The 23,840-nt window shown below is 46.7% G+C and overlaps 1 protein-coding gene across 1 annotated transcript in view; it reads left to right on the forward strand.

The window, feature by feature from the left end:
• pamr1b (peptidase domain containing associated with muscle regeneration 1b) overlaps positions 1–23,840 on the forward strand; it is a gene marked incomplete at its 3' end in the record, with an annotated part of 49,000 nt that overhangs the window by 20,409 nt on the left and 4,751 nt on the right. The window contains exons 2-9 of the mRNA XM_080539194.1: positions 6,699–6,875; positions 9,161–9,286; positions 10,548–10,662; positions 15,000–15,217; positions 16,089–16,196; positions 21,660–21,830; positions 23,103–23,294; positions 23,547–23,708. Coding sequence (XP_080395320.1) covers positions 6,746–6,875; positions 9,161–9,286; positions 10,548–10,662; positions 15,000–15,217; positions 16,089–16,196; positions 21,660–21,830; positions 23,103–23,294; positions 23,547–23,708 — 1,222 coding nt within the window. The 5' untranslated portion in view covers positions 6,699–6,745. The remainder of the gene's footprint in view (positions 1–6,698; positions 6,876–9,160; positions 9,287–10,547; positions 10,663–14,999; positions 15,218–16,088; positions 16,197–21,659; positions 21,831–23,102; positions 23,295–23,546; positions 23,709–23,840) is intronic.

A 23,840-nucleotide genomic window follows, 5' to 3' on the forward strand; every position in this document is an offset into this window, starting at 1 on the left:
GAAAAGAGGAAGATCTCCTGGAAAGATCTGTGGGAGATGGAGGCATTCAGAGCGAGCTTCACCATCAGGGCTGCCTACGATGTCCTGCCTTCTCCTGCAAACCTAAGCCAGTGGTATGGCGAAGACCCCACGTGCCCTCTATGTCAAAGTCCAGCAACACTGAAGCACATCTTAGTGGGATGCAAGACCAGCCTCACCCAAGGCCGTTACACCTGGCGGCACGACCAGGTGCTAAGGTGTCTTGCAGCAGTGCTGGAAAGTCAACGGACAAGTGTGAACGCCCTTCCTCCCCCATCATCCCGGTGGCAGCCAGCACCATTTGTTCGGGAGGGCGAGGGTCAAGCCAGCCTCACCACCATAAGACCAGACACTGGGCAGCTGGGCAGAGCACGGGACTGGAAGCTGCTGGCAGACTTGGACAAGAAACTCTGCTTCCCAGCTGAGATCGCAGCCACCAACCTGCGACCAGACCTTGTGCTGTGGTCAGCCTCGCTCAAGCTCGTTTACATCATCGAGCTCACTGTGCCCTGGGAGGGTGCAGTGGAGGAGGCCTACGAGCGGAAGAGGCTGAGGTACACTGAACTCGCAGCAGATGCCCAACAACAAGGCTGGACAGCGAAGGTACGCCCAGTGGAAGTAGGCTGCAGAGGGTTCGTAGCCACCTCAACATCCAGGCTACTCAGGGAGATGGGAGTGCGAGGGAAGACCCACCGGCAGGCAATCAAGGACCTCTCCAGGGCTGCTGAAAAGGGGAGCCAGTGGCTGTGGATGAAGAGAAAGGACTCGACCCGGGCGTTCAAATGAGCTGATCGCATCTAGGGAGTGAACCTGGGACGCTGGGATTCACTGCTGAACCCTCTGGAGGTGTCGTGGGCTTATCAGCGAAACATTCATGAAGGAGGGCGCCCACTTGACAACCCAAAGGATGCCATCGCTCATTTGAACACCACAGAGTCTCATCGGTGCCTTTAGTATGTATGTATCGAGGGATATCAACATCTAGTCCTACATAACAGATCTGATCATCTGGTGAACCAGTGACTGCTGTGAAAGTGCAGCTGGCAACAAGGGAAAGACCTTGCGACAGCATGGAAAGACAGCTGACAGGAGGGAATAGACCCCAACGGGGCCGCCATGGGCTAGCTACCCGTGGCGGCGGGATCCAGCACGAACAGTGTATGGGTCCCACCCAAACTTGGCTACGAAAAATTCTAAGAAGAAAATACCCCCTGAGCCTGCGAGAGCGGGGGCGGAAGATGGCTCATCGGCAGACAACCCGGTAACGAACACAGGAACGGAACAGACTACGAGATTGATGATCAGCATACCTGAGGCTCCGACAGCTACAGCAGGACACACGCTCCAGAACTGCGTATGTGGTTGGACAAAGGTTACTTCCACCCATGGCCTGAAGATACACCAGGGCAAGAAAGGGTGCCTAAAGAAGGGTCAACAGGGAAGTCGCATCGACAGCTACTTTTTGAGAAGCAGGCCGAGTCAGTCGACTGAAGTTCAGCAGCAGGACACACACCACAGTCTGCAGGACATCAACACCCCTGTCCCAGAGGAGGAAGAACAAGGCACAGGAGAGCAACCTGAATCCAACACATCACGACCACCAGCAGAGAAGAAGATCCAGGGGCGAAGGCCATTAGTCAAGTGGCCAAAGTCCTGCAACAAGACGCTGTGGAAGGAGGTCAACACTGATCTCTGCAACATCCTAGAAGGGATCAGAGGCACCACCATGAAGAAGTTGGAGAGAATGGGCAACCTCATCTATGCCTATGGAGTGGAACAGTTCGGAGTGGTCGAAGGCAAACGATCTACTCAGTCAATTCCCACCAAGTCCAGAAGGCAGACAGAAATAGACCGACTAGTCAAGGAGAGGAGGCAGCTGAAGAAGCAATGGAGGAAGGCCACAGAGGAGGAGAAGGAGGGAATAAACCTGCTGCAGGAAGAGATTAAGAGCAGGCTTGCAACACTGAGGAGAGCTGAAAACCTCCTGAAGAGGCGCAGAAGGAAGGAGCAAACAAGATCACGCTTCTACAAAGATCCTTTCAAATTTGTGAAGACTCTCTTCACAAAGGAGAAGAGCGGAAGTCTCTCTGTGGCAAAGGCCCACCTGGAAGAACATCTGAAAAAGGGCTGCACAGATGACCGACACCAGGAAGAGGTCACGCTCCCACCTGACATGCCACCAGTCAATCCACCAGAGCACGAACTAGATATCAGTCCACCCAGGTGGAGTGAAGTAGACAACACTGTGCGTAGAGCAAGGGCCGCGTCAGCTCCAGGTCCCAACGGAGTTCCATACAGGCTCTACAAAAACGCACCAGATGTCCTGAGATTCCTCTGGAAGCTGATGAAAGTTGTGTGGCAAAAGAAGGCGATACCAACGTCCTGGCGGAGAGCCGGAGGGATCCTTATCCCCAAGGAAAAGGACTCAACAGAAATCGGACAGTTCCGGCAGATCAGCCTTCTAAATGTCGAGGGAAAAATCTTCTTCAGCGTGGTCGCTCATAGACTGGCAGGATACCTGCAAAGAAACAACCTGATTGACACGTCAATCCAGAAAGCAGGCATCTCAGGCTTCTCAGGGTGTGTCGAACATGCTAGTGTCATCTGGCATCAGATCCAGGTCGCCAAGAAGGAGGGAACGGACCTCCACGTGGTGTTCCTGGATCTCGCGAATGCCTTTGGCTCAGTCCCTCACAACCTCCTGTGGACAGCCTTCGACTACTTCAGGATCCCACCAGCTCTCACAACCCTTGTCAAGGCCTACTTCCAGGACGTCCAGCTCTGCGTGACCACAGCAGAGTACACCACAGCATGGCAACATCTGGAAGTGGGAATCATGGCCGGCTGCACCATCTCCCCGCTGGCCTTCACCATGGCCATGGAGGTCATTATTCGGGCCTCTCGATGGGTGGTTGGCGGACAGCGAATAAGACCTGGGCTGAGGCTGCCGCCGATCAGAGCCTACATGGATGACCTCACAACACTCACCACGACCAAGGCTTGCACAGTACGGCTACTAAGAAAGCTCCAGGAAAACATTGAGTTGGCTCGCATGAAGATCAAGCCGAGCAAGTCCAGAAGCATCTCCATTGTCAAGGGGAAGTTGTCAGACCACCGCTTCCACATTGGCAAAGAACCCATTCCAACGGTCTCCGAGAAGCCTGTGAAGAGCCTAGGTCGTTGGTATGATGCCTCCCTCAAAGATAAAGAGCAAGTAGAGCAGCTCAGGAAGGAGGTAGCCAGCGGCCTGGAGAACATTGACAGAACCCTGCTTCCTGGCAAGCTGAAGCTCTGGTGCATGCAGTATGGACTACTTCCACGTCTCCTGTGGCCACTAACCCTCTATGAAGTTCCTCTCTCAAAGGTGGAAAAGCTGGAGAGACTGGTCAACTCATATGCAAGGAAGTGGCTTGGCCTTCCCAGGTGCCTCAGCAGCATTGGGCTCTACGGCAAAGGGATGTTACACCTGCCCATTTCCAGTCTGACAGAGGAGTACAAGTGTGCCAAAGTCAGACTGGAGATGATGCTTCTGGATTCGAATGATCCATTTGTAGCCCAAGCTGCCCCCATCCTGGCCACTGGGAGGAAGTGGACCCCATTGGCTGCAACTGAGCAGGCAAAGGCAGCACTCAGACACAGGGACATTGTGGGCCGAGTGCAGGAGGGGAGGAGTGGTCTTGGCCTCGGGATTAGTACACCGGCCTGGAGCAAGGCCAATCCATCTCAGAGACGCAAGCTGGTGGTCCAGGAGGTACGTCGGGAAGAGGAAGCAGGAAGGCGCGCACAAGCTGTGGCGCAGTCAAAGCAAGGGCAGTGGATGGCATGGGAAGGAGTGGAAAAGAGGAAGATCTCCTGGAAAGATCTGTGGGAGATGGAGGCATTCAGAGCGAGCTTCACCATCAGGGCTGCCTACGATGTCCTGCCTTCTCCTGCAAACCTAAGCCAGTGGTATGGCGAAGACCCCACGTGCCCTCTATGTCAAAGTCCAGCAACACTGAAGCACATCTTAGTGGGATGCAAGACCAGCCTCACCCAAGGCCGTTACACCTGGCGGCACGACCAGGTGCTAAGGTGTCTTGCAGCAGTGCTGGAAAGTCAACGGACAAGTGTGAACGCCCTTCCTCCCCCATCATCCCGGTGGCAGCCAGCACCATTTGTTCGGGAGGGCGAGGGTCAAGCCAGCCTCACCACCATAAGACCAGACACTGGGCAGCTGGGCAGAGCACGGGACTGGAAGCTGCTGGCAGACTTGGACAAGAAACTCTGCTTCCCAGCTGAGATCGCAGCCACCAACCTGCGACCAGACCTTGTGCTGTGGTCAGCCTCGCTCAAGCTCGTTTACATCATCGAGCTCACTGTGCCCTGGGAGGGTGCAGTGGAGGAGGCCTACGAGCGGAAGAGGCTGAGGTACACTGAACTCGCAGCAGATGCCCAACAACAAGGCTGGACAGCGAAGGTACGCCCAGTGGAAGTAGGCTGCAGAGGGTTCGTAGCCACCTCAACATCCAGGCTACTCAGGGAGATGGGAGTGCGAGGGAAGACCCACCGGCAGGCAATCAAGGACCTCTCCAGGGCTGCTGAAAAGGGGAGCCAGTGGCTGTGGATGAAGAGAAAGGACTCGACCCGGGCGTTCAAATGAGCTGATCGCATCTAGGGAGTGAACCTGGGACGCTGGGATTCACTGCTGAACCCTCTGGAGGTGTCGTGGGCTTATCAGCGAAACATTCATGAAGGAGGGCGCCCACTTGACAACCCAAAGGATGCCATCGCTCATTTGAACACCACAGAGTCTCATCGGTGCCTTTAGTATGTATGTATCGAGGGATATCAACATCTAGTCCTACATAACAGATATCAAGTGGGCTCTTCAATACATTTTCGTAATATGCTAAATCTTTTTTTTTTTTAATGTTATTATAATTTCTTGCTCATTTGCACAACTTGAGGATTGCCAACATTTTTACCAGACCGTGTCATAAATGGTCCCTAGATTTGTTAGCTGCCAAATCCACAGAGAAGGAGAAGGCTATTAAACCACTGACACATAATTCAATGTAGGTTAGGACATGATTTCATATGGGTTTGTCAATTCTACAGGACAATGACTTGGCCATTATGGCATTTGCCATTCCCCAGTTAATGACGTCTGATGTACGTAGTAAGAAAATATGCACTGCTGAACAAGCCCAGGAGGAAAATTAGGATAGGCTTTCCCCAAATGAGAGGCTGCAACCTTATGGCAGTGGGAATGCACACACACACACACACACACACACACACACACACACACACACGCACGCACGCACGCACGCACGCACACACACACGCACGCACACACACACACACACACACACACACACACATACACACACACACACACACACACACACACACACACACACACGCACGCACGCCCAGGAAAGGAATAATCCTCATCCATTCCCATTTTGGCAGTCATTGTCTGTTCAAGTATTTCCACTCAAATTTGAGTCAATTGTCTGTTCAGGTATTTCACAGTCATTATTTGTACTGGTCTAGGTCTTTTAGTTCTCTCACCATAATCCCTTTAGAGGTTTCAGGAGATCCATTGGGCCTAATCATCCCTTTACAGTTTCGTGTCCAAGTGCCTTGCAACTTGTTTTGCTTCCTTAGAATGTGTGCCTGCCAGGCAATTTCACCATTCTTTTTTAGTAAGATGTTCATTTAGATACACTCCCGTCCCAGACAGCTTCCTACCCTGTTTTAGTAGTTCAATCTTGCTCTTTCGATTAGCAAAACGAACTATTATTGCAGGCTTTGATCTGCTGTCCTTTCGGGGAAGTGTATGACAAGCTGCAATTGTATCGCTTTCAATAGGCATGTTTTTCTTTTCAAAGAATTGTATGATTTGTTGTTCCAGTGTTTGTAGTTCATGTGCCGGTGCGTCCTCACCTTTGTTTGTTGCTGTGCCTGACGCCGCCCTGGCATATGTTTGGTGCTTGGTCTCCAGTCCGGTTATTATCACCAAGTCTTCCATTCGGGAATATTGTTCAATGTCGTCGATTCTTTTCTCCAGATCATCAATCTTTTTATCCTTTTCCTTGATAAGCGTTTTCAGTTGTTTCACCTCATCCATTAGTTCCATAAGTTTGGTTTGTTGTTTGGCAACTTTGCTTATCTCCTCTGACATAAAGTTCAGGGATTTTCAGATTTCCTCCATTTCTTCTTCCATCGCATTTTGTTCATTCAGCTTTGGTGGCATTTTTCCTTCGTTTTAAGTACTTTTAAGAGTTATATTTCAGAGAGCTCCAAACAATTCCACCATCTTGGAAAGGGGCTTAGCATTATCTCATTTGGCTATGGTTTGACGGATCACTATGGGTAGTGGTGGTCTAGTGGATAGTGAGTTGGACTTGTGATCGGAAGGTTGTGAGTTCAAATCCCGCCTGAAACCACACCACTACTAGTGTGCCCTTGGGTAAGGCACTTAGCCCTCAGTTACTCCAGGGGGAATGTCCCTGTAATTCGTAATTGTAAATCGCTTTGGATTAAAAGCGTCTGCTAAATGGCAAAATTAATTAAAAAACAATTAATTAATAACTATGAATGCTACCTTCAAAGGCTTACCTTTAGGCCTATTTGGCACATAGCTCTGAATGCTACCTCCAGGCTAACCTGGCTGTTTTTTTTTTACCCCCCAGACTACAGATACCTGTACAACCACTGCCCGGGTCCTGAGTGGAACGCCATGTGCCGGGGCTGCTGTGAGTACGACGTCATCCGCTGTAAGTGTCCCCTCCAGGGGACCCCCGTCGGCTACGCCGTGCCCTGCTGCCGCAACGCCGTCAACGAATGCGACCCCTGCATCATCCACCCAGGTAAGACTTACCCTTACACCCCTGTATCATCCACCCAGGTAAGACTTACCCTTACACCCCTGTATCATCCACCCAGGTAAGACTTACCCTTACTTACACCCCTGTATCATCCACCCAGGTAAGACTTACCCTTACTTACACCCCTGCATCATCCACCCAGGTAAGACTTACCCTTAAGGCCAATGCACACGGCGTGCGATTTTGTCGCACCGCCGAATTCGATTCCATTGTTTTGAATGAGACCCAATGAGACAATGCACACGGCGTGCGATGCGATATTATCGCACGACAACATTCGATTCTCCATTCACATTCATTCATTCATTGGTGTGAATTGAGAATCGAATGTTGTCGTGTGACAACATTTTACGCCGTGTGCATTGGCCTTTACACCCCTGCATCATACACCCAGGTAAGACTTACTTCTACTCTTCTAGTCCACACCTCCATGTTGGCTCTGGTAATTGTTATGTTTGGGGTAAGAAGCACACAACACACCGTAGCATAGCCGTGTTCTTTACTGAGTATCAACAACCAGACAGGAGCAATACATCACAGATATAATAGGCACCTATCACTTAGGCTTCACATCACAATCACAGAGCAAATCGATCATACATGCATCGCCATAGTAACCAGCAATCAAACCCAGAGTATCCCAATTACCCCTATGTGTGGACACAACAGGAATCTGATGCACCTGAGAGACACCTACCTCCATTATGGATCTGTTTCTCTGTAAACCAGTTGGATTATATCTTCCTGGTTGGTTCTTGGTGTTGAATACGTGGACCATGGCAATATTCTTTTGCATGATTAAGTTGGCTCACATGTTAGTACTTAGTTAGAACTGTGAAAACAGTGAAAGACACCTCGGTATTGGCTCTGGTGTGTGGGAAACCTGGGAAACTCATCTCCATTTTGGCTCTCTAGTCAACCTTTGGAAGCACACCTCCATCTGTGGATCTGGGTCTCTCTGACCTGTCTGCCACGTACCTGCCTGGTGGACTAAGTGCATTATCTATCAACTAGAACCTCTTTGACTTTGTAGTGTGTTTTTCATTCATGAAAATATGCAGTTGTCTGGTCCAACTTCACATGAGAGCCCTCTTCCTGGACAGTTGTTGGCAGGCTTTCGTTGAAACACAGTGAGTGGAAGGATCTCAGCTGGATCTTTGACTCACAGAATGACGTGTGTGTGTGTGTGTGTGTGTGTGTGTGTGTGTGTGTGTGTGTGTTTGTGTGTGTGTGTGTGTGTGTATATGTTGCTCTGTGTTGGGCTGCACCCACATACATGCTCACACACAGACGCACGCACACACACACACACACACACACACACACACACACACACACACACACACACACACACACACACACACACAGCCACCTGGAGATACAAGTTTCAAAATGTTTTTTTCACAGCTTGCCTGTCCTCACATTTTGAATTATAGGAATAACAGATGTTCATGGTCTATAACATACCTGGAAGGTTCACTTTTACAGTAAAATCCCTAAGAATGTACTTTTTAAAAGGTCGACACTTGTAAATCCCGCACTGTCCGTCCCTAACCTGACTATGTCTCCACCATGATGTTGTACAGACACAAGAGGAGTCATGAGAAAGACATATGATGTTTCCATTGATATTGATACATTTCATACGGCGCATAGCCCTGCTGTCTCCACCTCGGTCTTCAGGAAGTCCACAGAACGACCCCAAAGTGAAAACCCATCCTCTCTCCAACTCCAAAAACCTTTAGGGGTGGTGTGTTTTCCTAAACATTTCTATTTCAGGAAGCAGAAATGTGTTTATTCTGTTCTGTCACTAGTGGAAGAGGAGCCTGATGACTTTAACAGGTCTGATGTGAAGAGCTACAGGAGGGAGCACAGTAGGGGGGTGAGGAGGGGTCGGTGAGGAGGGGTCGGGTGAGAGGGGGGACGAGGCAAACTCTTTGTAAAGAGTCGAAACAACATTGAGACTGAATGTATCGCACTTCTTGAGAAGGGTTTCAGACAGAGTTCAGTCACTTCTCATACTGTGCTACTTCCTCTCTCTCTCTCCCTTCTCTCCCTCTCCCTCTCTCTCCCTTCTCTCCCTCTCTCTCTCTCTCCCTTCTCTCCCTCTCTCTCTCACTCCCTCTCTCTCTCTCTCACTCTCTCTCTCTCCCTCTCCCTCTCTCTCTCTCTCCCTCTCTCTCTCTCTCCCTCTCCTTCTCCCTCTCCCTCCTCCCTCTCCCTCCTCCCTCCTCCCTCTCCCTCCTCCCCTCTCTTTTCATTCTCAGGTTGCAGCATATTTGAGAACTGCAAGCGCTGCAACAACGGAACGTGGGGTCCGAGGGATGACTTCTTCGTCCGGGGGAAGTACTGTGCTGAATGTCGACCCGGCTGGTCTGGTGGTGACTGCTTGAGTGAGTACACATCTCCCACGTCCTCCCATCTGTCCACATAACCCCCCCCCCCAACCCCATGTCTGAGTCTACAGTATAAACTCAAACTGTACTGTACCTAACACATACCAATCAGTAACCATGGCTGAGATGTTTGCATCTGGGACAACTGTGTTTTAAGTATGTGTGTGTGTGGGGGGGGGGCCCTGGAGGTATGGCAAGTCAACATACTGTTTAGTGGAACATCCTGGAATCGTTTGATATGTCATATTTGCATACAGTGTAGCTTTTTGCGATATGCAAATCCAGTGCTGTGGGGCACAGGGAAGAAAGGCAGTTTCATCAATGATACAAACCTGACATGTATTTGCGAGTCTTGTCCCCAGGCCAAGAGTTTTTTATTTTGTTTATTTTAACTATCCCACAATTGCCGCTGCCGCTGTGTCTAGGATAAGACTTGGATGTTGTCTCCGATGGGGGTAACCCCCCCCCCCCTGGAGATTAGGTTATCTGTGGCATTTGTTGTGTCATTTTCTTTTCTGTTTTATTTCTAATATGTGACATGCCCCCCCCTGGCCTGTTTTTTTGTTTTTTTTCTTTTGTTTGTGTTTTTTGTTTGTTAGTTTGTTTAAAAACAAACATGCATAAACATGCTCTGTTATTGTTTAGGGACAATGTACTGCATATAAGGAAGTGCAACTAGTTTTCTACTCATACCTGGGACAATAATAGCCTTTATTTATGTAAACCAGCTCCTTCCCTTCTTGTGTTTTTTTAAAGTTTTTTTTTTCTTTCCTAACACCAGGGGAGCCACCCCTCCTAAATTTCGTTGTTTGGTACCTGTACTATAGCAATGACAATAAAGACCATTCATTCATCATTCATTCATTCATTCATTCATAACCTTCCCCTACGGACACTAATTGTTCTGATGTCCTTTTGTGTACATGTCTCCATGTGAAATTCAATCAAAAATATTAACCATAAAAAAAAAACATCCCACAATCACATTTACCTCCCCTCACCCTCCTGAAATGTTGCTTGTCTATGGTTCGAGATGGAAACACTTTTACTACCACGTAGCATTTACATCATCTCCCTATTATATCACCTTCTGTGTAACTTCAATGTCATTACTGGGCTTGTAGGCCCTCCATGGCAACTGTAGTCATTACACAGTATGATGTCATATGATACAAACTAGGAATTAAATGGCAACTGGCAAATGGCTAAAACTTCCATTGCATAATGGATTGCACCTGTAATGTTTTCCTCTTTGCAGAGTGTGGAGGAGTGATCCACAAACGCCAGGGCCACCTGGTTCTGGAGGCCTACCCCATCAACGCCCGCTGTGAGTGGACCATACAGGTGGACCGCCCGTTCACCATCGACTTCAGGTGAGTACTTGTGAGCCAGTGGCGGACTCAGGCTGTTTGAAGGGCAGGGGCGAAAAGAAAAAAAGGGCACCTACTGCACAACACGGAACCAGTGCACATGGTCAAGTTTAGACCATTGGAAGGGCAACCAATAGGGCACATCCTCAAATTTTTGCCACTCAAAAGGGCACTTAAGTGCAACGTTTTTCAACTGTGGGGGCACATGGTCATGTTTAGACCATTGGAGGGGCACCAATAGGGCACGTCCTCTCATTTTCGCCACTCAAAGGGGCATTTTTGCCACTCAAAAGGGCACTTAAGAGAGACGTTTTTCAACCGCAGGGGCACCAGGAGGGGCGGTCGATCCCCCTGCCCCCCCCTCTGAGTCCGCCACGGTTGATGCATGCTACATCATCCGTGAGGACCACAAAAGTGCTCTGCCAACAACAACGGTCATATTTTTTCATATATGTGACAGGTCTGGTCATTTGGGCTGCGAGTCGGACGGCAAAAAATCAAAGTGTTCAGACTTTTATTTTGAAACACAGACATACATTTCAATGTTGTTGAAAATCACAACAGAAACTCGCTAGTCAAGCCAAAATACTGCAACGCAATGGATTTGGTGAGTAATCCCCCACGGCTACCTAGTTAACTATAACACTACTTTACGTTGTTAGCAGGCTCACAAAACAAGCTGTGTTAGTTGACTAGCGAGTGTGTCATTGATTTTCAACGACACTGAAAAAGGAGACCAACACCATGCATTTACTCCAAATGGTTCAAGAACAGCTTTCAATTTACTTTGGTTATAGATTGGATAGGCGTTTTAGGCTAATTATACAGGAATGGTAAGGGGTTAAATCACCTTTCTTCCCCACTCTAATGCTTGGTTTGAACTTCAGCATGACCATGTCTACATGCCTAAATGCATTGAGTTGCTGCCACGTGATTGGCTGTCATGGACATGCCACGTGAGGTATGTCATGGACCAAAACCATTGTTTGGTAAAGCACCCCTGCTCTCCCGAAAAGTAATTTACAATCATGTGAAACGTTCAGTCTCTATTATTTTTGACATTACACTAACATTTTTACAGGCAAGCATAATGAGGGCTGTCACAATAATAAAAAAAAAGCCACATTGAACTGCAATCAGGCTGTATGCATGGTATGTACAATAATAGGTTTGTGGCATTGAAATAAACAATATACAATGTACCGGTACACAATAATGATGACAGCATTTTTCCCTTACACATAAAGCTCAATGTTAAACTTCACAACCGTGACAGTCTCAGAGAGCAAGGCCAAACCCCTCCTCCGATGTCAAATGTATCCGCAAGCACGGCAGAAAACCACCGTTTCTGGTCCAGCTTCGGGTTTCAGTTACATGCACTATCGACAAAACAGAGATTGATGAATCACCTCTAACGTGAAGAAATAATATGACCTTCATCACTTTTTTCATGTCCTTTTACGACATACATAGCCAGAGACCGTAAATATAATAGTGTTAGCAGCTCTCTTCATGTTTGCTGTGCTCATAGAATGGACAAATGAAAAGTTATTCATTTTGGCATCAACCGAACAGTACAAAAAAACTTTCTGGCTGGGTCATCTTGTATTTATTACTCACTCCCCTGGCAACATCACTCTCATTTATACCCAGTAATGATGACTCTCACTCTACAAAAACAACATACTCATTGAGTTACACGCTTCACTATCGTTGCACGCCAATGATACTCATGGTTGTTGTCAGTAGCTCTGGTCCTCTCTGCCAACGAGATACCAGGGGACTTGGTGCCATGCCTACACCAGCTGAGAAATATGAGGTAACACAGACATTCTTCCCCTTTAAATGCAGAACAAAGGTTTTAAATCAACTGAAACAGTCCAATTCTGTTAGAGCCAAAAGAGATTCTTCTTTCTTTTTTCCTCTTGTTGAGTAAAAAAGTCACACATACGCTTCCAAATCCGTGTTCTCTGTCCCTCACCCTCCCTGTATCCTCCCTATATCCAGCTGGGATCCCTCACACAGCTTTTCCACCACTAAGCACTTGTAAATGGAGATGATATAATATTTCAATATGTGCGTCTCACCCATTATCCAAATTCACTTGAACTCTTGTTAAATCAAGCCCCCGAAGCCACACATGACCTCTAGTTTCTGGATGACCGTGTTGGTTCAGATTATTTTTCATGTTTAGGTGATAAATCATCGTTCTTTATTGGCCTATGAGTTGTTCTCATAGGCCAACAGCTTCTACGGTTCTCCGTCCTCCACTTTGCTACCGCAGCACAGGCTAACAGTGCTCTTTCAGATAGATAGGATTCTGACTGCACTTACTCCAACATCGCCTCAGAGAAACTTCACAGAATTGTAGTCTCCTCTTTATAGACTTGCAACACAGCCTCTTTCAGTTTCTCCTGCCAAGCTCTCCCCTCGCTGGCCCGGCACTCGACTGCGGAGTGGTTACTAGGTGTGAACAATAAGATGCCAGTCTTTCCTCCTAATAGCCCCTTCCTACATGCAAGCAATGGTCAGCCCCCCCAAACACCTGCCCGTTCACTCCACTCTACCACCTCTCCTGGTCGACTGACATCACCCGCCTTATCACTTATCCTGTTTTTATTAGATCTACGTATTAGCATGTGTTTTCTATGTTTCTATGAATGAACTCACTCAAACATCTGTCCTTGTTAAAACAAACCATTTTTCATATAAACTCATGTTGCAATTGTCCCATTAGCTTTCAAATCGTTTGTTCTAGACACAGCTACGATCATCAGCCGACAACGTTCTTTCTTGAATTTGTCCATCTTTTTTTTTTTTTTGCATCGATGTATTTTGCAGGCAAGGAAAGCATAAAAAAATTTGCATCTGGATTCCAGAAAAGAGAAAAAAAAGACTATTGTTGCCTTGATTTAAAAATAAATCATATCTACATCCATTTGAATCTCCACCAAGTGGCAGGAAATTAAACGCTCAATTATCACCTCGGTTTAAAAGAAGTGGCGCCGGCCTCGCTCGGCCGGGTCCATTAACGTGTTCAATAGCCCCGAATGCTCTTCAGCACTCGCCTTCATCATAAAACTATGGGTGTGTGTGATGGTGCCAGCCGAGGGCGCCTCTGCCAGGAAACACCATGCACTCCCCTCTCACGATCCAGGGAAAGAGGGATCTGTTAGGAACACAAGAGAACATTCTTTCCTGACACAGTAGGGGAAACAAGGTGCAATAACAAGGAGTTTAGAGCATATTTACTTCAGATTCATTTTTAGCCCAGTGAGAAACCTGTAAAAAAAATATGTTTGATATGGAAAATGGAGGTTGGCTACCTCAACGAACGCTTTCTGGCTCAACTAAACAGAAGAATGGCTGAAGGGAATACCGTACTCTGCTGGCATACTGTAGGTGTCAATTGGCTACTGTACATGTCGGCCTTTTAAATGTCATGACAGGTACTTTATCTAACGTTGTTGAAGTCCTTTTAGAAAGTGAGACAAATCTCTGCGTTTCCAATTTAACACTTACCTGGGTGTGGCAATCCCTAGCTGCCATCCTTCCACACTCAAGAGTCAACCATCACTACCACTTTGACATAACCACTCACCTCACCCTCTATAAGTTGGTATACCTCAGATCTCAGAGTGGCATTACTGAGGCAAATTGCCTTTCAACTTGCCAACTATCCACCTCTGTTACATACAGTAACATAGTAATGTTGTGTATAGTGTTACGGCCCTTCTCTTTCCTTTTCGTCAGTCAGGCCGTATTCACGTATACACGTCATATTGATCTTGTATTGGGTTACTCACCGTAGTTGACTGCTTCTTCTCCTTGGTTTGTGATACTTGAGGATGTATGAGTGAGCATGTACAGTATATTTGTAGCTGTTGATGCTAGACTGATGCTATGGTCCACAGCAGGTGGAAAACCTGCTAAAGGAACCTTAACTTTAAACTTTAAAGCAAAGCTTCTTTGAAAAACGAATGTTGATGACATCATCTAGGGGTGCGAACTGAAATATCTTAGACTATTCGTGACGTTAGAATTATAAGGTTCTATCATCATTTTTGTCAAAAGTTACTTTTTTTACATAATCTGATCCATTAGGTGTGCATTAATGCCTGTGTGGTGTTATTTTTAAAATGTTGACATTTTTGAGTTAGTAATTAATAAAATACAAAGGTTCCATCTCACAAAACATAATGGAATGTAAAAACTTTGACGCTCAATATCTCTGAACTACCCTAAACGGAGATAGAACCATATCATTCTAAGCTCATGTATTATAAATATGTATCGGCTTCTACATAATGTCACTTCCTGCACTCCCTCCTCCCCCTCAGGTTCATGATGCTGAGCCTGGAGTTTGACCACTCGTGTCGCTATGACTACGTGGAAGTGCGAGACGGTGACAGCATCAACTCTCAGGTGATTGGACGGTTCTGCGGGAACGACAGGCCTGCCCCGATCCAGAGCTCCGGCAACTCTCTTCATGTTCTGTTCGTGTCCGACGGCTACAAGAACTTTGACGGCTTCTTTGCCACTTTCCAGGAGAGTTCGGGTAGGTAGCTAATATAGTACCTGTGGTGATAACTTCAAACTATCTAAGCAGAGCACTCTCCCTCACTTTCTCCAACATGGCCCGTTACCAAGCATACCAAGTATGTAGCTGAAGGGATCGCCGTTTGGCAGCTTCGTACGGGAAAACACTCACAAACAACTTAACCTCCTTTGATACTTATTCACTTTTGTTTTTTTTTTTTTTTCAGATTTTATCCCTTTTTCACCCAATTTGGTAGCCAATTGAACCCAACCTAGCATCCAATTATCCCCTGCCTATTGCGAAGGATCCGCCGCACGACCCCGTGGCCGGCAGTCCCAGAAGAGGCCGCCAGGCAGACTAGCTGACTGGCTCCTCGAGCCCAGCACCTGTTATTCCGGCACCCCGGGAGCGCTGTTGCGCGACGGATCCTTGTCCGGAAATACTCCTACCGCCCTCGGGAGCGGCCGCCCAATATGCCGCTCCCCGTGTGTGCCCCAGCCATATCCGGGTCTGGCGAGCTGGGATTCGAACCCAGTCCCCGGTGGGCAGCATGCACTAGTGGCCAGTGCTTAGACCGCTACACCACCGCGGGGCACCTTATTCACTTTCTTGATACTTATTCACTTTTTTTTATACTTATTCACTTTTTTGATACTTATTCACTTTTTTTACCAGGAATACAGCAACCCGCAAGCCTATTGCAGTCAGGCCCCCCAAAAAAGAGAGAAACATTTCGATAAGCATCATGCACACAAATTCACATGAACGTCGGTTAACTTTTCAAAACAGTTCCAGCAGATCAATCCACAAGAAAGCATACAGTATGCACTCGTGTAGCCCATTGTTGTGTCCCAGTGCCCAACTTTGCTTCCTTCCCTGTGTTTGGCAGCATGCAGCTCTTCCCCTTGTCTGCACGATGGTACCTGTATCTTGGACACCTCCTACTCCTACTACTGTGCCTGTTTGGCTGGCTATACGGGGAAAAGGTGTGAGAACGGTGAGTCATCATACATTTACAATCAGTTTACTGTATGAACATATTATTACCCTCACAGGGAACACCTCTACCGCAGCGTGGAGGAAGTGTTGCTGCCTATTTCTCACGACCTGATCCAGATGTTTAGTCTCAGGGTCTCTCTGAGCTTGGTGACTAGCTTGGAGGGAACAATAGTGTTAAACGCTGAACTGTCGTCAATTAATTCAGCATTCTCACATAGGTGTTCCTTGTGGCCAGGTGAGATGAAGCAGTGTGCAGTGCAATGGCAATTGTGCTGTCTGTGGATCTGTTTGGGGCGGTATGTATGTCAATCGGACTGGGTCCAGTGTGTCAGCTACAGTCATGTGGAGGTGATGTGGACCTTGACTAGCCTCTCAAAGCACTTCATGATGAGGTGATAGTCATTTAGGCAGGTTACCTTGGATTTTTGGGGGGGCACTCGGCAACAAAGGTGGTCTGAAAACAGGCGAGGACTACAGACTGGCACAGGGAGGTTGAAGAACGTCTGTAAAGTCGTGTGCAAGTTGGTTAGCGCATTGCCGTCTGGGTCGGATGCTTTAACAATATTCACCGTTGTTAAAGAACGATGCAATTACGAGGCAATTATGTCGGCCACAGAAAATGAAAATAGACGGTCATCAGGAGCTGCAGGACCCCTCAGAGCAGACTCTGGGTTGTTGGCCTCACATCGAGCAGGAAGTAGGTATTGAGCTCATCTGGAAGGGAGGCATGGGTGTGCATTACACAGCTGGATTTCCCCTTTATATTCCGTAAAGGATAGTAAATCCACTCCACATGTGTTGTGTTTCGGAGCCCGTGATAATGCGAACCACTTTGCCCCTGTACTGTCTTTTTTGCCATCTCTGATGGTGATGGATTTCTGGAGGGTCATAGAAGGTTTTCTTGCACTCCATATACCCCGTTTACCCCAGAGTTAAATGGGGTGGTTCATGCTTTTAACATTGTGCGGACCGTTTTAAAACGGTGGTTTCTGGTTGGGAAAATGTTGATACAGGGAGGAACAACGTTGTCTATGCCCTTTGTGATGAAACCGATGACTGAGTCTGTGTATACATCGATACGTCATCTATACATCATGTTGATAGTCCTGGACAGTTCCCTCAGTGCCAGAGTGGTGTCGGCCTGGAGTGGATTATACACCGTGACGTTAGAATTATAAGGTTCTATCTCCATTTTTGTCAAAATTTAGTTTTTTACATAATCTGATCCATTAGGTGTTTATTAATGCCCGTGTGGTGTTATTTTTTAAAATGGTGACATTTTTGAGTTAGTAATTAATAAAATACAAAGGTTCCATCTCACAAAACATAATGGAATGTAAAAACTTTGACGCTCAATATCTCTGAACTACCCTAGACGGAGATAGAACCTTATAATTCTAAGCTCACGACACAGCTATAATGATCGCAGTTGAGAACTCCCTAGGTAGGTGAAAGGGACGGCATTTTGATCACCAGATGTTCAAGGTCGGCTGAACAAGAGGATGAGAGTATCTCCATATCAGAGGAGTCGTTGATCATACCCCTCCCCCCTCTGATCTTCCTCTGAGTCCTTTGTCCGATCCAACCGACCGAATGGAAAATCCCTCAGGTTGAAAATGGGTGAGTCAGGTAATCCATGGGTCAAAGCAAGTCTCTGTGAAAACCATGACGTTGCAAGTGCCATTGGAAAGTAATTCCAGGCATACGTTACACGATTGAAAAAAAATCATAATGCCGTGAAGTAAAATCATGATGATTTACAAAATGTGAGAAGTCATTTTGTAAATCATCGTTCCAAAGATTAGCGTGTCCTGCTGTAGCTGACAGCAGATTTCCGGGTTAGAAAAGTCACAGTTGAGAGTTGGACTCTTATGTCCAAAAGTGCTAGGCGGTTATAACAAATGGTCAGCATTGAGGAGGAGCTCATCGGTGCCATCTGTCTGGCAGTGGCAACCTGTTTCTACTGCCAGGCTGTGCTCACCGAGCCTGTACATAATCAATGTCTCCCTCAGTTTCTGGTCAGTCACACTGTCTCTTTAGGACCACTTTGGAGAAGTTAGCAACAGTGTGTGTTTTCTCTCTCACAACAACATTCCCAATTGAGACAGCCAACGTTTCAACATCAATGCAGTGTTTTACTTCATTCTCAACCAAAACATCACATTTGCCATTACCAAAATAAGTCCTGTTAGACCAGACATTTGGTGAGTCACCATCATGGGAAGAATATGTGGTGCGGAAGGTTTCCAGACCAGCTGCCTTCCCTTACTAGTCATCTCATTCTTTTGGCAAAGTCCAATCAGCTGCTAGGGAAAAAATGTGTGTGGGTTTGACAGATGGACTATAAATCAAAATGACCACCTGACAAACATATGACTTCATGAAACTGTACCTCCAAATTTGAGTTTATGGATTGTAAAAATCATGGAGCTAAAGAGTGATTAAGACGGAAGGCGTGAGTGTGTACGAAAAAAGGGGGGACGGAGTGAGAGAGAAATTATATGTGACAGCAGCTGGTGAAAGTGGCAACAAGTCGGCATCCAATCAAAATTTTCCCCGACTTTTATTCTGAAAAATGTCAATAAATGTCAACGTTGTTGAAAACGTATTCCCGCTTTCACAAGCTAATGTCACATGACATTTCAGAAATAAAGATAAACAAAGAAAGATAAACAACATTCCAATGTTGCTTTGATTCCGCCTTGTTTTGTTTAGATTTTAATTTGGGGGCAGGTTTTGTAGAACGTATTCAGCAGTGATTTCTCCTGGGTTCCTTAACACTAGAACAGCCATGGATGGGGTCATTTCTTTGCACTCGATCAAATTTCAGGACCCTCCTTTCATGACTTTTCCTAGATATGTGCGTTCTACCACCCCAGTATCCTTACATTATAAGAGGCGGCTCTTATAGTAGGTAAAAAAGGCACCGCCATCCTAGTGTTAAGGTACTGCCCCATCACCTTACTAACCCCCTTTTATATGGGCAGTCACCTGCTAACACCCTGCCAGAGTCTTACCTCCCTGTGGGGGGGCCTCCCTCCCAGAGGGTCCTAAATGGCTGGAGAGACCTCTGTCCACAGCTCAACCACAAGGCAGGTTATTTACGGGTGTCTGGATGCTGGCCTGTGTTTCAGGACCCACTACACCTCCCCAGGCCCCCAGTAAAAAAAACAGCATGGCCAGGAGCCTTGTTCCTTTCTTTTTTGCAGGGCTAAATTTGAGTCTATAAAAACTAATGGTGAAACAAACCTACCTCTATAATGTGAGCCAGCCTTTTCCAATGGAGATGCCCATAAAAATCATGGGAGAAGAGGCGGAATTCCATTCCGTAGTACACTCTGTACGTTCAATATTCCCATGAGGAAGGCCGGGCAGCTCGTTTGTGGAATAGGTTTAGGATAACAGTAACATATCATTTCTTATAGAAACACATTTGCACATTTTTCTCCCAAATGTAATTTACCCAGGGCGGCTATTAGAGGGGCTAAAGGGCGTACTTGGCGTTCAGACTTACATTTCGGGTCGGAAACAATTTACCTGTCATTAAATATGAACCATAGCTTAAAAAGGGCATCTACCAAGATAAGATATAACAACTATATGTCTGTCCTGATTGGACTAGGAGTGTTCAAACATTGTTTCCATGTGTTGACATCAGGCAAATAGTGAATTCAACTTCCTGTGTTAGCATTCCGACCTAATTACCTCTGACTCATGACAATGTTTGGAGAGTCACTTAGGGACTAGGGCTAGGGCAGACGGACACTTGGAATCATGGGAGGACAAGGGTGCGGGCAGTTACTGGCTCTCGCTTTGCTCGTTTTTTCTCGTTTTGCTTTTGTTTTTCGATGTTACGCAACGGGTCATGCACGTCCAGTCATCCAACCGAATTCCCCATCCTTTGCGTGACTTAGGCCTAAGGGTGGAAATGTTGGAAGAGTGAGAGTACAGTGATTATAGGGAGGGTTCCCTTTAAGGATTTTGGACCACACTGCTCTTTAACCACAGACAGAGTGAGAGGCATGGCTCTGACCCTGTGCTACTCTGCTCCAACATCACCACACCAAGACCATGAGACACACACACACTCACACACACACACACACACACACACCAAGATGTGTCACACTGGGGGGTACCATAGCATAAATATGATACCTGTGTGTGCGTGTGTGTGTGTGTGTGAGAGTGTGTGTGTTTGTGTGTGTGTGTGTGTGTGTGTGTGTGTGTGTGCGTGCGTGCGTGCGTGCGTGCGTGCGTGCGTGCGTGCGTGCGTGCGTGCGTGCGTGCGTGCGTGCGTGCGTGTGTGTGATTAAAACAATAACAACAGCAGCTCAACACAGTGTGATCATGGTAACTTGTTTCATAGCCCTGGCTCATCACTGTGTTTATAGCAGTGGTATCATATCCAGGGTGTATTCTAGTGCGTTCTAGAAAGCCCCTCTCTCTCTCTCTCTCCCGGCAGCAGTTACCAGTTCCAGAATTAATTACGCGCTTTCTACAGCCGTAGCGGCGGAATAAACCAAGCTGTAATAAATCACATGTGTCACCTCTGCCTGCATATGAAGGAGTGATGCTGAAATCACACCTAGAGCCCAGCAAATAGCACCAGATTGCTGTGTGTGTGTGTGTGTGTCTGTGTGTGTGTGTGTGTGTGTGTGTGTGTGTCTGTGTGTGTGTGTGTGTGTGTGTGTGTGTGTGTGTGTGGTGGTACCGGAATGGTGTTTTGCTCCATTCTGGACCAGAAATGGCAATGGCAATTTCGAACATGATGAGTGTTATTTATGAATTGAGGTCTCTCCATCCCAGTTGGGGTATTGTCTGAGCAATTACACACACTATTCCATTCCACCACCGTACCAACCCAAGCCTCCATGCTACCCACATCATAAAAATACTTTACTGCAGTGGAAAATTGAACAGTTTGATTTTTTACTGCACGTTTTCTATTTATTCCTCAGTTACGGGCCATGTGTTAACGTTGCCTCGCGACGCCTGTTCACACTTTTTCCATGGCTGGTGAAATAGATTAATGAGGCAGTAAGATTGAAGGCTCTATTTATAATGTTATAGCATGTCATAGAGGTAATTATGAAGAGGTATAATGAGTTCATGAGCTGTGAATTTGTTTCTGAACGCCCCCGAGGCCATAACTGCCTTGTTCAAAAGGAGGTGCGATAATGCCAAAGAACGTTGACCTCATTAGAAAGGTCGTGGTAGCTGGTGATGGTATGTCGGTTTGTGGTGTTTTGTGTTGGTAGAGTGGAAGCTGTATATGTGGTAGTTAATGTAGCTTTGTTTTGAGCTAGATGTGATCCCTGAGTAATGTCACTGTGTGTGTGTGTGTGTGTGTGTGTGTGTGTGTGTGTGTGCGTTCGTGTGTGTGTGCGTTCGTGTGTGTGTGCGTTTGTGTGCGTGCGTGTGTGTGTCTGTGTGTGTGTGTGTGTGCATGTATCCTCAGTGGTGGGATGCCGTAGACCCCCAGTGCCCACCCATGGACGTACAGAGGGCGTGTTCCATCACTCAGGGGCTCGTGTGGTGTTCCACTGTGACCCTGGGTTCGAGCTGAGGGGGATCCGCACTTCCAACTGTCTCCGGGATGGATCCTGGAGCGCCCCAGCCCCAAAGTGTGGTAAGAGAACTACAGAGGGAGAGAGAGAAAGGCCCCTTGGCCTCCCCCCTGATCTGAGAGCCGCTCCCTCAGAACTCACCCTAACCCTAACCGTACAGAGTCTCATCAGATACGGCATTACATCTTGGTTTGGTAACCTATCTGTAAAACTAAGGTCCAAACTGGTCCGACTGATACAGACTGCATGGAAGATCATAGGGGTGAAAGACCACTCATCCCTGCAGTCTATCTTCGAACAGGCTACTCTCAGACAGGCTAATAGAATTCTCATGAATCCCTCCCATGTCCTACATGCAGAGTATGAACTGCTGCCCTCTGGGAGGAGGTTCAGAGTCCCCCGCGCTAGACTAAATAGATTTTAAAATTATTTTATTCCTGTTTCTGTTAAACTTTTAAACTGCACCAGATGAATGTGAACATATCTTGCTCGTTTTATTTCCACTCTTGTTTTAATCAGGGCTGCCTTCTGTTTGTGTGTTAACATTCCGTATTGTCTGTTGCTCTTTGTTGGCTGCTGTGGGGTGTAAGCCCAATACAAATTTCCCAGTGATGGGACAATAAAGTGACTTTTTGCCTAACCATTTAGATTAGATTAGATTATATTCACTTTATTGTCATTACATAGTACAAGACAATGCAACGGAATTATTGTGCGTCTAACCAGAAGTGCAACAAAAAGCAATTATATTGCAGTGATAAGTAGCAGTATTTACAGCAGTATTTACAGCAATCTATACAGTAAAGTGCAAATGGTAGCATATTATGTCATACAATGGCAATTTTTAGTGGTATATATAAATTGAGATTTTTAAAGAGCAATTAAAACTCATCTGTTTAGGCAGACCGTTAGTCACCCATAGACATCTTATGTTCCTGTTTATGTTGTGTTTATGTTGTCCCTTTGGGGTGTTCCTTCCTCCGTTTTGTTTTTAATCCCTTTTGACGATGTTTGATTGCACTTCTCTTTTCACCAATTTTATCCCTTATCTTTGATGTAAAGCACCCTGTGCATCCGTGTTGTGAAGGGCGCTATAGAAATAACGTTTTAATTACTTACTTAATTACTTACTTGGCCCCTCTCACCCCTTGTGCTACTTGACCTTTGAAAATCTTTCCTTTTACAACATCAATTCCTCAAAACGTGTGTACATAATTGGCTAGGCACTGTATATCATGAGCTGCACGGCTGATGGTAATTTACACTGCTGTATGTGTGCAGCCTAAGGTTCAGCTTTACTGAGCCTTTTACCTTGTGTCTGCGTTCCTCACCAGTGCCAGTGGAGAGGTTCTGTGCCATCCCGCCCAAGCCGCAGCACGGGGACCACTTCCTAGTGTTCGGGCCCAACGACGTCATCATCGCCCTGCAGTATTTGTGCTACCGGCCATACAAGCTGAGTGGGACCCCCCAGAGAACCTGCCTGCCCAATAATACCTGGAGTGGAATTCTTCCCACATGTGGCAAAGGTATACCCCATTTTGGTTGTGGCATGTTGGGAATTGTAGTTTTGGAGTCTCTGTGGGAAACTCTTTGTTTGTTAGTGTTTACCTCAGAACGAATCGGTAGACGTTGCCGCTCATGTCTGACAACGAACCTGAGCAGAACAGAATGTAATGAGTTATGGCAGACCGTGTAAACACCTGGGGTTTGTCAGAAACGATCCACTGTGTAAAAAAACATTCTCAACGGTTTTCTGTTCCTTTGTTTTTTTCTTCCAGTGAATAACACACTCGCTGAACCAGAGAAAGAGAAAGAGAAAGAGAAAGAGAAAGGAAAAGACGTGGAAAAAAAGACCGAAACAGACAAAGACAAAGACGTCGAAAAACAGCCAGATAAAGACCCAGACAATACAACAGGGACCAAGGGAGGAGGTGTGGGCGGTAAACATCCAGAACACACAGAACACAAAAACACTACAGCAGACAGTAAAGATAAGAACACAGGAGATTCCAGTCTGGAGAAGATCCCGGGAGAGGACGACAATAAACTAGTAGTAACAGAAAAAGAGACCG

This window comes from Nansenia antarctica, assembly GCF_963989245.1.
Source record: "Nansenia antarctica genome assembly, chromosome: 9".
In the NCBI taxonomy this organism is placed as follows: Eukaryota; Metazoa; Chordata; class Actinopteri; order Argentiniformes; family Microstomatidae; genus Nansenia; species Nansenia antarctica.